Consider the following 16,625-nt stretch of genomic DNA (forward strand, 5'->3'; position numbering starts at 1 on the left):
GGCTCAGGGATTTTCTGTCATCTCACTTTATTTACATGCCTGCTAGTACACTATTGTCTGCACCTTAAACTGTCATTTAAATTTGAAACATTTGCATTAACCAGGAGAGCAGAAAGCACCAGACTGACACATTTCTAAAAGGTAAATAAGCAGATAGAGTGCAAACTGACTGACCTACAGAGTCAACATACAAATTGTGTATATAAATGGTTGGACAGATTGTGTTGTTACAATAGAGAAGTTAGCATCTGTGGCTACATAAACAAATGGTAGCAGTCAGATTTTGCTTCTTTTTCACGTTCTTTACTTGAAATATAAACATCCGTACATGTTTGAGCCTGAATCAGATCTGAAATATGCGACGCAACTCAACAACCTTCCTATAATATGCACACTGTACAAAAGATATCACCTGAACTAAAGTAGAGCTTCAGATTTTTGACACAGCGCTCCTGTTAAAGACAGGGTCTTTAATAGAGATTAAGATTAGCCTAATTAAGCAGGATCCACCTTAAGAACATTATAATGTCAGATGATGTTATGCTTTCGTGTTGCATATTCTCATACAAACCTTCAATTAAAATAATTACCACAACATTTTTGAAGGCTACTGGAAGTCTGGATAAAAAATAACTAGTTTGTATTTCGCCTGCAGGATTTATTTATTTGCTTTTTGCAACACTGCAGTTTTTCAAGGCAATACATACATAAATGTATGAGCCAGTGTGACACTACATGGTGGCTCTGGTATTGCTTCTCAAAACAAACAAGTAAACTTGACGTCTTTACATCAGAACAGAGAGGTTCTGTTATACACTGTAGTATATACTGAACTACAACTGAACTGCATTCATGGCTCGTTAAACCTCCTCCCTGCCTTTCTGCTGAATCTCCTAAACTGAGCTAATTTTCTTTTTTTTTTTTTTTTTTTTGCATTCTTGTTAATTGAAAGGCCTCCACCCCTCCGACTCTCAGTTTCTCCCCCCTCCATGTCCTTCTTTGTCTGAGGAGACAAACATTTTGTGCTGTCACAAGACATCCTCCAATCCAATAAACGGTAATCTTGTTAAGATCGCTAGTCACTGGGATTGCTGTTGGGAGAATCACTCCACTCTTTCTGCCTCCGGTCAGTCATTTCCCTGCAGCTTTGTGTCACTAAGTTGTTGTCTGAAACATGTTTTAAAATCTCTCTTTCACAGTTTCACGCCACGTCCCAAATTTATATCTTTATATATGTGTTATAATTCTGATGCATCTCTCTCTCATCCCTTTGGAGAAATCAAAAGCATAATCTGTACACAGGTGAATGAAAACTGTCACTTCATCGACACGTTTTCCCTCGTCAGCTCTCTCACTCTCTCAGCTATTTACAGAAAGTGTTTGAGGTGCAGCTCCTTATCACAAGTAATCGCTTCACACTCGGCACTGAGACAAAAAGACTAAACCAAAGATGAGTCAATGTTAACTCGGGCAGGGACAGCAGCGGCTAATTGCCTTCCCAAGAAAATACTGTAGCAAAATAAATAAAACCACAGCAAATAAATAGATTCATTAATGAAGACTTTAAGATTTCTGTGGGTGGGATTGTGAAATCTGAGGACCTCAAAGATAGTCCCCAGGCACACAGCTTTGTCAGTGAAAGCAATAAAGTCTGGCTTGTTTACACTGGGTGTTGTAGAAGAGAGGGTTGAATTTGTCGGAAAAACTGAGGATGGGTTTGTCTCGTTATTAGAGAAAATTCCAGGAGGAGCTTGTGTGTGGGTTAAAATTTTAACCGATAAAAAGTTTCAGACCTTACGTGAATCATTTTCAAAGCCGTGTTGCATCACCTGGCTGCATGTTATGATTCATCCTTTTCCCCCAGAGTGTCTGTTGCTCCTGGATTCTTTCTCTTTGTTGTTTTACATTAACTTTATTTGGTCTACTGGCATTTCACAGATGAGAGTCTATGAAACTATAACAGGAGCTCAGCCTTTGGACTCTTAGATACTCTATCTGCACTGCTTGAGACCTCCTGAAATAACCTCCCCATTGTGCAAGCACCTCAAAACAGCCTTTGATGACACAAGTGTTTTTTTTTTCAGCCGACCGAGACTCCAAACGTTCTTACTGAAGGGTATATGTGAGCACAATAATCACTTTTTGTGTGAATGTAATCCAGTTCAGAGGAAAAGGAAATTAATGCCTGTGTGAAAATCCAATTTCTTGTTAAGTGTGCCACAAAAGTCTTTTATTCTAGTCTAGTATTTTATTTTCTTAAATATGTAGTCAAGTCAATTCCATTTTATTTATATAGCACAAAATCCCAACAGAAGTAATCTCAGGGCACTTTTCACATAGAGAAGGTTTAGACTGTACTCTTTAATCTACATCCCCCCATGAGCAAGAACTTGGCGACAGCAGCAAGAAAAAACTCCCATTTAATGGGAAGAAACCTCAAGCAGAACCGGGCTCTAGGTGGGTGGCCGTCAAACGTGGGTTGAGAGACAAAGAGGAAGACACAGAGATGCACAGCAACAATAATAATAATAGAAATATGACAAATAATAATAGTGGTAGCAGTGGATGTCAATCTGGATATAGGCTATAAGAGGCAGTATAGACCTTAGAAGTTTTAGTTAAGTAACTTACACCATTGTCTTATGTCTTATAACTGTCAAAAAGCAATACTGGTCAGAAGTGGGTCAGTCACATTTTCTAGTTTAAATATCTGTTTTAAACAAGTCTGCACATACATTTTATTCCTCAAATGTTAATACATTTAGAATTTGCCTTCTTCAATAACTGGTGCCTTTTACCATTTAAAAAGTACAAAAGGCGTCAAGTCAGCCAGATTAAGAGCGGCACAAAGGCGCTTAGTATTCAAAATAAAAGTTGAAACCCATTAACTTTAAAGATATGAACAAAGTGCTTCATGCAGGACAATTCAAAAACTATTCAAAATGATTAATACCTGATCATGTGTTATGTGTCGTGAGCAAATTTAGTTTACAAGAGAATCAGCCATGCCCAGTTTAGTTATTGATTAACTCTTATAAGGCAAAAATTTACATTTTCAACATTATGTCCATTACTGTCACCGTTAACACCGATGACAATAACATACAGATGTGCATCACTACCCACTGGTAACTAAACATCTGGCCTCATTTTGTGCCTGTGAAAACTAGACGTCGCTCTTATGTTGAAGTCGTCACCGGAAGTGTGCGTCTTTCTGTCGCGCGCTTGACACCTGCCGTCGTCTCCTACCTGTAGCTCACAGCCGGCCACGACTTTCCCCGCCGTGTCGTGGCTTCGTAGCTCCGCAAAAGTCTTCAGACGTGCGCCGCATTTGTCCCGCAACACATTTTATCTTCTTTAACGACCAAAAACTGACAAAAAAACCCCTCCTCCAAGTCGGTGCTAATCCATGAAGCTAAAGCTAGCAGGGAGTGTGTTGTGTTGACGCTTCAGCCTCCTCTGCAGTGTGTCGGACTGTGCAGAGGTGGGGTGAGTTTACCTATAGCCCAGTGTGGCCTGTTTACACTCTGCAGGGGATTAAACGTCGGCTACTTTCCTCCCACAGACGCCCAGAATAACGCAACGACCGCTGACTCATTAACGGTACATCTTCAGGACAAACAGATAAATGACTACAGAGCCCTCTGGAGTTTTAACAGAGTTCATGGAGACTTTTATAGTCGTCTTCCAATCATGATTTAATTATTTTACAGAAGTATTTACTCGTATCAGATTGATTTCTTCAACAGCAGCTCAACATTTCAAGTCAGGGACTCAGTAAATAATTTTAAATCTCTATAATGTGTGGAAAAAATGTTTAAAGACTGCCAGGAAATGTCTTTATTATTTATTAAAGTCTTAATGTTTATTTATTATTATTTTGGATGAGAGCAAATGGCTGCTCTAGATGGGATTATGATGGTGTTCATGACTGGTCAATTTATCCATCCATCTATCTAGCTAGCTATCTAGCTATATATATATCTAATTGCGATTATTTTGACTGATATTGCGATATGATTCGTGATGTTAGAGGGAATGATGATTTTTACATCATTATTCTCATTTTCATTGAAAAACATTAAAATGATCATAGTGTGATTTTTGCAGGGATGTGTACCAAAAAACAGATATTGTGCCTCCTGTGATTTGAAAATTGCAGTAGGTCATATTGCAATTTCAATAAAATTTTGAATAATTGTTCAGCCCTTATCCTTTTATATACATACACACAGTGAGGTCCAAAAGTCTGAGACCACTGTCCCACAGCCTCTCTCTCTCTATATATATATATAAATTGAAGTTGTTAATAAGCGGATGACAAAGTCATTTTAGGAAAGTTGTAAGGACTTCTGTATGATTATTGACATGATGTTGATTCGAAGTCGATTTAGAGCTACAACAATTAGTGGACTAATTGATTAGTCGATTGACATCACAGGGAGAAGAAAGAAATTGAACAAATTAATCTGCAATTATTTTTAATAATCGATCAATCATTCTTCAAGCAAAAATGCCAAATATTCTCTAGTTTCAGCTTCTTAAATGTGAGGATGTGCTGCTTTTCTTTATCATATATGACAGTAAATTGAATATCTTCAGGTTTTGGACTGTTGGTCAAAAATAACAAGCATATTGAATACATCAGTTTGGGCTTAGAGAAACTGTAAATGGCTTTTCTTCCACTATTTTTTATTAGAATCAAGAAAATAATCTGCGGATTAATTGATAAATAAAATCATCGTTAATTGCTGCTAAATCAATTAATTATTACATTGAATCAAAATTAATTTGCAGGAAAAAACTTTTCAAACGCAAAATCAAAACATTATAGAAGGATGTTTGTATCAGTGTACTAGGAGAAGATAGACTGTATATTCATATATCAGGTTGGAGCTACATTTCTTCACAGATTCTTATTTTTTTCATCATTAATGTTTTAGCCTAAAACACGTCAAAAATAATGATATACATGTTACCAGAGCCCGATTTCATGTCTTCCTGAGAGTTCATGTATTGAGTTTTTAGGACAGAGAGACTGTTAAAGAAGCCTTTTACACTCAGGGACAGTCTCAGTATGTATGTGGTTCAGGAAAATCAATGTAATCCTTGTGAACCTCAAACTCAATTGTAAACACTGCGACAATCGTGGGTCATATAAGGTTCAATGCCAATCAGCAGCATTTGTCAGCCATGAATCACTGAGCTTTGTGTTTGTTAAAGCAACATGATGCATCTAACAGACTTCCAAATAAGGCTGAATCATCCGAGGCCGATGCAAGTTCAAGGAACTGCAAAATTATTTAAGATGTAAAAATAAATTAAAAAAAAACAAACAACGTCAAACAGAACACCAAAGAAGAGGAGTGATGTCACAAATTGAAATATTCAGCATGAAAATGAGGCATATAAATGATGCTAAAGGCTGTATGACCCACCTTTGAAACAGTAATTTAATCATTTCATCTGTCAGTTTTCATGATGAGTCATATAGACGAGAAACAAAAACACACATAAACTCACAAAAAAAAAAAAAGTAAAAACAAAACAACATACAGCAGATTTCACTTCAAATTAAATAACCATCCGGATTTCAACATTGTCCTACTTTCTGACATTAAAGTTTTCCATTTGTACACTCCACATTCAGCCCAGTTTAAACATCCTTTGCTGACACATCTACCTCTTATTCTCTCCTCTGCTGTGATTGGTTCATGTGGAACAAGAGCCCTCAATTAAGGATAAGTGACTTTTACCTCGAGTCACCTTGTCACCAGTATGATACATGACAAACAGGCCAAACACTGTGCGCCTCCAGTGTATTTCCTGTGTGGTGTTGACTGACCTGGCTCTGCTGGCTGCTATCCTCTGACTGCAGTTACCATGAGGGTGGCGATAGTGTGGGAGCTGGCAGTATCTGTCCTGGCCTGGGGCCTCGTCGGCGGGCAGGGCCTTAGGGCTGGCTGCGTAGATAGTGCATCCCATGAACACCTCCTGGAAGTCACCCCTCAGTGTCCTACAGCGAGCGGAGAAGAGCTGTCCTCAAGGTATCCTTCCTGTGCGCGGCCTGTCCTGTCCTGATGCCAGCCAGCTGCTCTCTGGAAAAGCCATTGGATCAGCACATTGCTATCTTAACCCCTCCTTCCCCCTGAATCTCTCCTCCAGCCAACCTCATTCTCTCTCTCTCCCTCTCTCTCTCTCTCTCTCTCCGCGGCCCTCCTCCCTCCCCCCTGAGCTGAGACCGGAGAGGATAATCAGATTTCACATTTACACTCAACAAAATCATCCCCAGTGTAATCACTCCCTGTCACTGATGTTGCATTATGCTAATGCACACAGCGTACTCTCAGTTCAGGAGCATTAGGGGCAGTTAAAAATAACCTAACGGCCGGATAGAAGTGAGTGCCTCTGCAGAAGCAGATAAAATTTTAACAAAGTGTCTGTTTAGTGATGTGCTGAAGGGTGAGCGGTTGACAGCCGGTCAAACATACAGCCGGGGCTGCAACTGAGGATTATTTTCACTATGGATTAATGTGTAAGTTATTGTTCGGTCTAAAAAAATGTCAGAAAAAACTGATAAATATACCACAAATATCCAAGTTGGCATCCTGAAATTGCTCATTTTGTCTGATCAACATTGGGGGAAAAAACACCAGCAAATCCTCACAGAAACTCTTAAAAGTCAATAGTTACCATTTTTGCTTGATAAAACTACTTATTCAGCCCTTCATGCTGCTTTACGCTGAAACCTTAACATATCGTACATTGTCTCAAGTATGTAAGTCTTTCCTTGACAGTAAATATATTGTATTAAATGGCATTTATGTTAGTAGGTAAGTCAGCTTTTAAACTCCCTAAAACAGGCAAAAACTCAACATTTCATACAGTTATGATTGATTCTGGCCTCTTTAGAGACACTGCTCTCCTGTGGCCGAATGCTACAGTGCAGTTTACATATTAGAAGATTAATTTCTAACATTATCTATTGAACTGAGATAATACCTGCACACAGACAATAAAATACTTAACAATTGTGGGATACAATTAGATGCACAGTATCCATTTTTTAACTAGATATACAGTAGGTTTCCCAACATTTTCTGCAACTAATTTCATTTGCATGGTCGGGTTTTAAAAACATTAGGATCATTTAAACAGAAGGCGACTGGTTTTCGGTCTTAAATCATCAACAAAGCAGAAGCCAGTGAGCAGTTCCCAGGACAGATTGTCTCATAAAAAGATTTATTTTTTTCCAGCCCAAATTTACAAAGGCAAGTTACAGAGTATTGTATAAAAAAGAACCATGGTAATGTACACTTTACACAAACTCCTGAAGGGAGGGAGAAAGGTGGAGCAGGGGGGGAAGAGTTCTGAATTTCTCACACAGAAAGAAAATGAAGACTTTGTAAACATCCTTGCAAGCACCAGTAGCGGCGCTTTAGGGGGGGGTCTTTGTGTGACAGTAGGTGGGTCAGGAAAGGACAAACGAGCAAGTGTCTCTGTGTTTTCACAGAAGAATGTTCAAATAGGCACCAATTGAGACAACTGCTGGCCAATAAATATACTCTTCACCATGAAACAAATACAGTCCTGCAAAATACAAGAGCCAAGCACTTTCCAATATGTTGATAGCAAACATTACTTTTCTGGCTTTTCATACACTTTAGTATATATGATTTTCACTGGGCTTTGCTTACTACTGAGATAACATTACTACTCTCGGAGAGAACAAATGCACTTGTCACAACCATTGTCTGATAAAACTATATGTATGCAGTCTGCTGGTACTAAAACCCACTGACTTTAATGACAACATCACAGCTGCCTAGATTACCCTTACAGATTAAGTACAAGTCAAACACCACCACATTCAGCTTATTCATGTCAGTCATTCTTCTTTAAAATGCGCAACAGTCAAAGATATACCATCTTGCAAAATTCGTGGGACGAGAAACTGGCAACTTATTTACTTGGAATGTCCAAGAACCCCGAAATCAAGAGCTGCAGTTTTGTATTCATGAGTAGTGTCTCATCAAACTGGTGTAACATCCAACTTCAGAGGGTATTAGACATGGGATTAACTGGTGGTTTGCTGACTTGATCACAAACAGTATTAAATGAGAAAAAAAAACAACAACAATGGGAACATTAAAAGTGATTGTAAAACCAAAAAATTAATAAAATTTAATTTAATGACAACACGGTCAATATCCCACTCTCATTACAATGCTTTAGAGGAACGTAAGACCCACATGGCATAAAAACTTTAACAATTCCCTATCCTGAGCCAATTAATCATTTCATAATCAACAACAGCACATCCAGCTCAGAGCAAAAAATGTGCCTTTTTGTCACACCCATAAACAGAAGCTCTCTCAAATCAATGCAAATAGCATATGGATAAAATTTCACTTACAACCCCTGAGGTATAAGAGAACTGAAAAATAATTTAAAGCCAAGAGGGACCTCTGTTGGAAACGGCCATTTACTGCGTGACCATGTTGACAGTTTTTGGGCCGATTTGAAAGTTAACCATACTTGTTTGAGTTTACAGAGTGGCACCATCAATGTAAGGCCCGAATGAAAGCTGAGAGCAATGTGCTTCTTTTCAGCTGATTGGGCAACTTTGAGCCTTCCTTACTTCAGTCATGTGTGCGTGATGAAGGTCCCGTTTCCCCCAGTTTACCATTTTAGCTTTCGCTTCAGGCTTTTTCACTTAGCTCACCCTTCTTTCTTGCTGAGTTCATTCCCTGCATCTGAGTGGTTCGTGTTTGTTCTGTAACAACAACAGCTGAAAGGATTTTTGGGCCATTTCTTGCACTTACAGTATGTTTAATGTGCCAAGAGTTGATTTTACAGCACAGGCAGCGACTGAAAAAGAGAAAGACGTCCAAGGTATGAGACTCATTGGCTCAGTTTTGGACTGATCCAAACCTAGCCGCTTGTAAGAAAACCACAACCATCTGAGGTGAATGTGTGTTATGGTGAAGCCACATGAGCAAGCCACAATTTTGCAATCAGAATGAAGTTCCTCTGAAACACTGGGGGGGAAAAAAAAATCTGATGTAGGCAGCGATCCAGAGGTCTGCAACCAGAGTAATTGCTCACTGCATGTTGGGATGAATGGAGATGTGAGCCAACATTGTGATGTGTTGAAAAACCTTGAGGTCAAGTGAATTAAATAAAAATTTGCTGCAAGTCCATCAAAGCTGGGGTGAAGATGAAGTACTGCAGCCATGATCTGAGCACAAAATGTTAAAAGTTGTTATGGCCGGATGCTATTTTACAGTGACATTTTCTTAAACAGTTGCGTGCTGGGATAAATATAAACATTTATGCACATAAACTTAGGCTAAAAGTCTATATTACAGCAGAAAACTACACGAGTGAACTTTCACATTACAGAAAACAATCAAACTTGATGAATTGAAGCACAATCTTATAGTAAAACACCGAACCGCCCCCCCTCCCCCCACATGTGGCCGAGAGCAGTGGTAACAACGCCCTGTGAATTCATTGCTTGCTAATGTGGCTTCACCGTTTTGTGTGAGTGTAAAGACAGAATTTCAGTGTGAGGTGAGACAGCACTAACACCAGCATTAGACATTCAAAGATGAACACAATGATATGGAGTAGAGTACTGAACTAAAGTAATATTGAAAAAAAAAAAGAAAACATGAATAGTGTTTATTCTCCATTGAGGTGTATGCGGTCCCTTCGCAAAACATGGCGACATCATCCCTGAAACAAGAACTGAGGGTTCAAAGAGGATGGGGAATTAACAATGATGATGGAAAATGAAAACTTCAGTCTCAGGCTCTCAAGTCTCTGAAGAAAGCAGCTGTTGCCATATTCCCTCTCCCCATGAAATATAGCCAAACATTTGTCAAGTTAAGGATATACTGTTGCTTCACGGCATACAATAAGCCAAAGACATAGAGTTGAAATCATTTCAGTATGATTCACTTTTTTTCATCAGTCTTTAATTTAGTTTAACTCCCCTTTCCCATCAGCCACCCAACTTCCCAAAATCCCCAGCCAATTTCTTTCTGCGTGTGACAAAAAACAATGCAGTCAAAGAAAAAAGAAAAAAAAAAAGAACAACAACAAAAAAAAGCTGTTCTGGCAGTCCAATAGTCTCTTTTTGCATTGTATTTGTTGACAGTGCAAAGACTAGATAATCAGCGGGTTGGTGTTTCCTCTGCATGATGGGGCAGAGTGATGGCTTTGAACCTGGTATATCAGTCCTGTTATAGTCCAAGGTTTGAGAATTTAGGGTCATTTACGAGGGGAGGGGAAAAAAAAAAAAAAAAAGACGACAATCTGCCTAGCCTCGGGGCAGAAGAACTAAAAATAAAGATAGAAACACCATTCAACTGATGTCTAAAAGGTAACACCCGGGAGATCCTTTTCTCATGTGAGCCAGTCACATGAATCTTTGCAGGGTTGAGGTGTGACGGTCAGGTTTCCCTGTGAAAGACAGAAACAAAACTTATTTATTACATGTTCATGTATTTATCTACATAAAATAAATAAATAAATAAATAAAAGGGTAATGCCTTTCACACTTCTATAACTTTGGCAATTTGCATGACCTGTGAGTAACATTTAGTTATAACATCATTCAGTTGTAATTTACAAACATTGCCACTAGATGTCAGTGCAGGCTGCACTGGTTTTGTGTCTTGGCGGGCTCATTCCACGTCTCTATTATCAACACTGTGATCCACTTGTCCTCAGAGGACCTACTTAGGATGGATGAGCTGAGGGGCTAAATGCTGCACTGCATATTGTGCTATATTGCAACAGAGTAATAAGAGATTTGTTTGGCCAGGAATTTTTTCACAGGTCGCTGCCTCTGAGTCTGCAACATAAATGGAAGGAGAGAGTGGAGCAGTGTGTTCTTTTCACTTCAAATCAAATAAACCCAGGACAAAGAAACACAATGTTATATTTTTACAGAACATTGTACATCTGTGTCAGTACTCATAACTATTTGCTTTGATATTTCTGTTTATGTACAGCACTGTGCCTACCACCTGCATTTGTCTGATTTGCAAACACTGCTGTCACTTTACCTATGTGTCCCTGTAGGCTTGTGTTTTGTTTTACTGTCAGTCTTTTTCCCGTCTCTCCAGCTAAGGGGGTCTTACCGTTCTCACCTCCGTGCTGGCGGGTAGAGGGAGGGGGTTGCTGCTTGTTGACTGGCAACAATAGCTGATGAGGAGAGACCTATGGCGAGTTGGAAAATGTATGGCTATCAGTTAAATTTCCTGTTTAGATTCTGAATTTAGATTACTGATTGGTCGTCAGCGATAATTTAACAGTCTGCATCTAATTACAGCAAGTTGAGCACTCTAGAATGTGGGCCTTTTTCATATTTAAGTAACCAGCATTTATCTACTCTGCATGACTAGTACTTCATTAACTATGCAACAACAGTATCACATTTAGCGTAGTCAATCTACTGTCAAACAGTAGAGATGGGACGATTGAGGACGGACTGACCTGTGGCATAGGAAAGGTCATATTGCCCTGAGAGCAGGGGGTATCCCAGGTGGTGGTGAGAGGGCATGATGCGCTGGGAGGGCGAGGAGCGCGGCCGGTCCACGTCTCTTTCTCTTTCCCTCTCACGCTCCCTTTCCCGATCTCTGTCTCCACCAGCTCCTCTGTCCTGCTCCCTCTCCCTATCATGGGGCGGCTTGTCACCTACTGTGGGAGATTTGCTTTTGTATTGGCTGGCGTGCTGATGCAGGATATCCAGGGCTTTGGAGTCCGTTGCCGTTTTGGTGACAGTGGGGCTAGCGCGAGATTTGTCACCGCCTTCCTCACCTCCGGCTATTTTACTGCCGTATGGAGAAAACGGGTAGCCTGCAGGTAGGTAAGAACCTATGAGTGATGAAGAGAAGTGGTGGTTCAAATTCAGGTTTATATGTGATAGAAGTCTGATGACTAATTATTCATTCATGCTCACATCAGTTGAATGCGTTGCCAACAAGTCCATTTTGATTCCTGTACAAAATTTCCTATTGCCCACCCATTGTGGCTTTTTCTAAGTACCAACAGTTACAAAGTCCACTACAAGCATATTTTTTTTCCACATCGGATTATTTTGATGTTGAAAATGAAAACACAGGACTGTAAATATTAAAATGTGGTTGGCAACACTGCAGGCCAAAAATCAAGGTTTTCCTTGCATAGAGGACATTTTGGCGCCCTGTCTTGTCCCCAACAAGATCTGCCAAATGATAATAATTTCCTGCAGCTTTATAATTTTTTAACATTACTGCCATTTCTTGCACAACACAAAAATTGCTTCAAATTGCATTGTTCCTGCTGGGGTTGACATACAGTTTTGCTTTAAGGCCACACTAAGAAATCTTTGGAGTCACGGCCTGTTTGTCAATTTTACATATTATATTATAACACCTCAAAACACAGTTCTGGTCAACAGTAAAATCACTATTCAAAATCAGTGGTCATGGTAGCCTAGCCAGTATTAAATTGGAAGAGACCATAGAAGCAATCCTGATGACCAACACCAGGTTTAGTTTGAAGAAACTTGAAGAATGGTGGACAACAAACAAATTATTTTTCATATTCTGTTTTTCATTAGGAGTGTACTTAAAACATTTACATAAATTCCAAGTTAATGAAATGTCATACCTGGGTAGTTCTGCATCATGACTGAAGGCATGCCCCTGTATCCAGGGTGGTTGGGGTCATAGCCTTGTCCATAGGGGTAACCATGCATGTAGGGCATGTAGCCTTGGTGCTGTGCTAGTGGTGATGAGAACTGCATGTGGGGATTAGAACGAGAGTCTTTGCTCATGGCCCGGTGGTCCTCAGCAGTGATTCTGGGATCAGTACTTTCTTTGCAGTCCTCCTTGGGCCCACTTTGACTGTCCTTGGGTCTGGGCCTATCATCCTTTAATTTCCGATCACGTTCCCGTTCTCTGTCCCTTTCGTCTTTCCATCGAGGTTGTTGTTGCTGGTGTTCGTCCTCCACTTGGGGCTTCTGGCTCTCTGGGTACTGCTATTGGTTGGGAAAGAAGTTCCAAGTCAGCACATAATTTGAATCTACATATTGAAATAACCTAAAACAATCTCATAACAGTGACACAAGCAGCACTGGTATTGTAAAATTGTGTTTACCTGTCTGTACCACATGGCCTGCTCCATTCCAGCCTGACCTCTGGACTCCAGTGCTTGCTTTGAGTCTTCCTTTCCATGGTGGCCCCCTTCTGTCAGCTTCATCTTTAGCCCCTCAGCTTGCTGGGACTTTGGGTCCTCCCCCTTAATCATGGATTTGGAGGAGGGCTCAGAGGGCGAGTCCCTGGATTTGCTTGGGGGCTGCGGTGTCTTACCAAGATCAGACTGACTTGGGGCTTTGGAGAGGCTGGGTGGCATTGGGCTCTTTTGTTTCCAATCCTCTTTCATGGAAGCTTCACGTTCCTTTATGGCTACGTCAGACTTTTTCTCAGCAGCGCGATGCTGTTCCGCCATCTGTCGCTGTCGCTCCTCGTACTGTTGTCGATAGGCAGGGTTGGTATTCATCAAGTGGTTATGGTAGGCCTGATCAGGATGGTATGCGTATGGGGGGACATAGGCATACTGGTTGTAGTAAAGAGGTTGCATGTACATGTTGGATCGCTGTTGGATGACTGAGGGTTGCTGTTGTGGCTGCTGCTGGCCAGGAGCACTGCTGTCAGGTTTGCGGTCTTCATGCACCTCAACCTTGACTTTTTCCTCACCTTGGTCCTGGTCATCATCCCTTTTGATCTTAACCTGACTTTCAGCCACAGGCGTACCTGGATTAGGCCCACCAGGGCTGGGGTTGACGTAATTGGGGGAGTAATACGAGTCATAGCTGGGATAGTATGGGGATTCTTTGTTGGGTGCCTGGTTTGGAAAGAGTGCTTTTTTGACACTTTCCCTGATGGCTTGGTCCTCTGTCCTGGCTTTGACACCTTCTTGTTTCCCTTCACCATCCTCACCAGCATCTGAGATGTCTGAATATGCTGGGCTGTTGGTTTTGACTGAGGAGTTGTCAGCACCATTCTGGTTCACCATGTGAAGTGGTGTGAGAGGTTGTGGCATCCCACTGCCATCTATTCGACTGGCTACACCAATGGATGGGCTAGGGGCATTGTCAGAAAAGCTGTAAATCTTGTCAGCCTCAGCCTTGATGCTAGCCAAGCGACTTTGATGAGGGTCTGAGGAACCATTAAGGAGTCCTTCCCCCTTATTCACTTGATCACAAGGTTCAGAATATGGTAGCTTTCCTTCCTCCAGTTTTCCTCCCTTTCCCGGAGGCTTAGGGCTGTCAGCCTCCTTCCCACCATCTTTTTTCTTCTTGTCTTTCTTCTTTTTGTCTTTGGAGCTACTTGAGGCAGGGTCTCCAATGGCAGGGGGTTTAGGCTGTGTACCTTTCATTTGGGGACTTTTAGGGATTCCTTGTATCATCGGGGTAAGCCCTGGGGAAGAATTTGGGTTTCCAGGAGGGAAAGAATACATCTGCTGGGATGCTGCAGAGCCAGGGCCAATGGGTCGTGGTGATTTCATATTTTTCTGAGCCATTTTATCAGCCTTTGTGCCCTTTTTGGACTTGTCTGATCCCCTCTTATCATCTATACCATCGTTACTGGCCTCATCAGTGAGGCATGGTCCATCTTCACATCCATCCATTGGTGTACCTCCTGTTTCTGGATCTGTCTCTGCAATTTTCTTTTTACTCTGCTTTGAACCAAACTTGCCAGGAGATGGGGAAGGACTTTGAGCATCAAAGTTCCTGCCTTTTGGAGTAACTGAACGTGCTGGAGACAAGCATCCTTTCTGAGAGATCGATGCCCCATTACAGTTCCCTGGTTCAGGGTGAAGAGTCGAGTCCTCTCCATATTCACTGTCTCCATCTAATTCCAACTTTATGTCATCATCATTGTGGGCACGGGCTTGGTGGTACTTGAGACCATTGATGTGCTTGTACTTCTTGTTGCAGTTGGGGTGTGGGCAGTCAATAAGAACAGGTGAGGGGCAGGTGCGATCAAGAGGAGGTGGAAGTGGCTCAGTCTTAATAGAAGGAATGGGAAGACCTGTTGGCCCCACCCCTCCACTGTTGGAGTTTGTCCGCATACGTTTGTTGCCTTTGGTGTCCTCTGAGCTGGAATTGGGCTCCATATCTGAGGCTGGTTTGGTCTTGCGTTTTCCAGCTGATGAGGGACTGGCTTTGATGTCCTCTGTGTTGCTGTTGGGTGGGGTGCGGCGTTCTGATGGCGTCTGGCTGCCCCTTCGGCCCTTGCTGTTAGAGGCAGCACGCGTCTTGTTGTTGGTGGTGCCCTTGTTGTCAGATGAGTTGCTGTTCTCATTGATAGGGGTGTTGCTATTCGGTCTCATTCGCTTACCTCGACCACGACCATTCCTCATCTCCAGATCACTTGTAGGGGATTCACAAAACCTGCAGTAGTGGTGAAAATTATGTAAAAGAATTAGTGATGTCACAGTACCAATGGCTGATTTCAAAACAAATAAGTGCTTTAGTTTAGATTCTGAAATGATACAATGGAAATTCAATTACCCATTCATTTTTAAATTAACATTTCTGTTAGAGCTGAATAACACAGTGCCTAAAATAACTATTTACCCCCTCTGTCTTTTTCATTTTTCTTATTCTACAACATTAAATCACTGTTACTATAATTGACAAACAAATTGATCTTAACAAGTACAAAGATAAAACAACAATAAGTATTTTACTCCCTTACTATCACACGCCTAAATCACCACTGTGCAGTTAATAGTTTTTAGAAGTTGCATAATAACTGTACTGGATGTGTGTAATCAAAATGACAAGTAATCTTATGTTAAATACGCTTGTACCTTGACGGTTCAGATGAGATTCACTCCTACTGTGCAAACTAAATTTACCCTCATTATCTGCTAGGTGAAAAACAAACTGAAACCAATGATCTAGCAGCCTACATACCTATGCTTTTGAAGACATTTTTTTAAACCTCTACTTATGGCATATGTACAAGACTTTATGATTACTGCACAAATAGCAGTGGTTACTTCTATGCTAGACCATATCCTTTCTAAAGTTAGTTTTTTACAAGGTTTTTTGTATATTTTCACTGGGAGTCACACATACACTGTTATTAACTGCATTGGTGTGCCAAATAACATGCCATAATTACTCGTCTCACAATTTCAGAAAACATAAAATGAGTCATAACAGTAATGCCAATGATGACAGTACTAGGGGGTTTAAATCCCTTTGAGTCTCACATCCATAATTAACAAAGGCAATGATATGAAAATATAGACATCATTGTTCTGTTCCTGTACTCTCATAACATACTGATCAGATATTTTGTGCACTGTTAAGTAAGTAAGCACTCTAAACAAAGCAACATGACTTTCAAAATGAATGACATGTAAACATCTGAAAAGACATCAGTGAACATTCCAGCTGCTTTGTAATCAAAACATGTAGTCATTCAAATACTTAAAATTGCTGTTTGGCCTTATCTCTCCATAACAGTAATGTTATTATCTTTCTGCACGGCAGTGAAGGTTAGCAATCTGTGACAAAGAGAGACACCGGGCTGGTATGACTCACAGCTTCC

The 16,625-nt window shown here is 40.8% G+C and overlaps 2 protein-coding genes across 6 annotated transcripts in view; both read right to left on the minus strand.

The window, feature by feature from the left end:
- The window catches only part of gramd2aa (GRAM domain containing 2Aa), a 29,052-nt gene extending 22,869 nt beyond the window's left edge, over positions 1–6,183 (minus strand). Inside the window, exon 1 of one of the 3 annotated variants that reach the window (XM_067582232.1) lies at positions 5,846–6,183. In XM_067582232.1, the coding sequence (XP_067438333.1) occupies positions 5,846–5,985 (140 nt within the window). In that variant the 5' untranslated portion in view covers positions 5,986–6,183. Of the gene's footprint in view, positions 1–3,249; positions 3,631–5,845 lie in introns of those variants that run through there. The other 2 variants (XM_067582385.1, XM_067582313.1) reach the window with 2 other exon arrangements.
- A 1,040-nt stretch (positions 6,184–7,223) lies between these two features.
- The window catches only part of LOC137176269 (zinc finger protein 609-like), a 79,494-nt gene continuing 70,092 nt past the window's right edge, over positions 7,224–16,625 (minus strand). The window contains exons 5-9 of one of the 3 annotated variants that reach the window (XM_067582574.1): positions 13,156–15,454; positions 12,667–13,036; positions 11,509–11,871; positions 11,154–11,232; positions 7,224–10,470 (exon numbers count right to left, since the gene is read on the minus strand). In XM_067582574.1, coding sequence (XP_067438675.1) covers positions 11,159–11,232; positions 11,509–11,871; positions 12,667–13,036; positions 13,156–15,454 — 3,106 coding nt within the window. In that variant the 3' untranslated portion in view covers positions 7,224–10,470; positions 11,154–11,158. Of the gene's footprint in view, positions 10,471–11,153; positions 11,233–11,508; positions 11,890–12,666; positions 13,037–13,155; positions 15,455–16,625 lie in introns of all 3 variants that reach the window. The other 2 variants (XM_067582497.1, XM_067582583.1) reach the window with 2 other exon arrangements.

Source organism: Thunnus thynnus, chromosome 1 (genome assembly GCF_963924715.1).
Source record: "Thunnus thynnus chromosome 1, fThuThy2.1, whole genome shotgun sequence".
Classification (NCBI taxonomy): domain Eukaryota; kingdom Metazoa; phylum Chordata; class Actinopteri; order Scombriformes; family Scombridae; genus Thunnus; species Thunnus thynnus.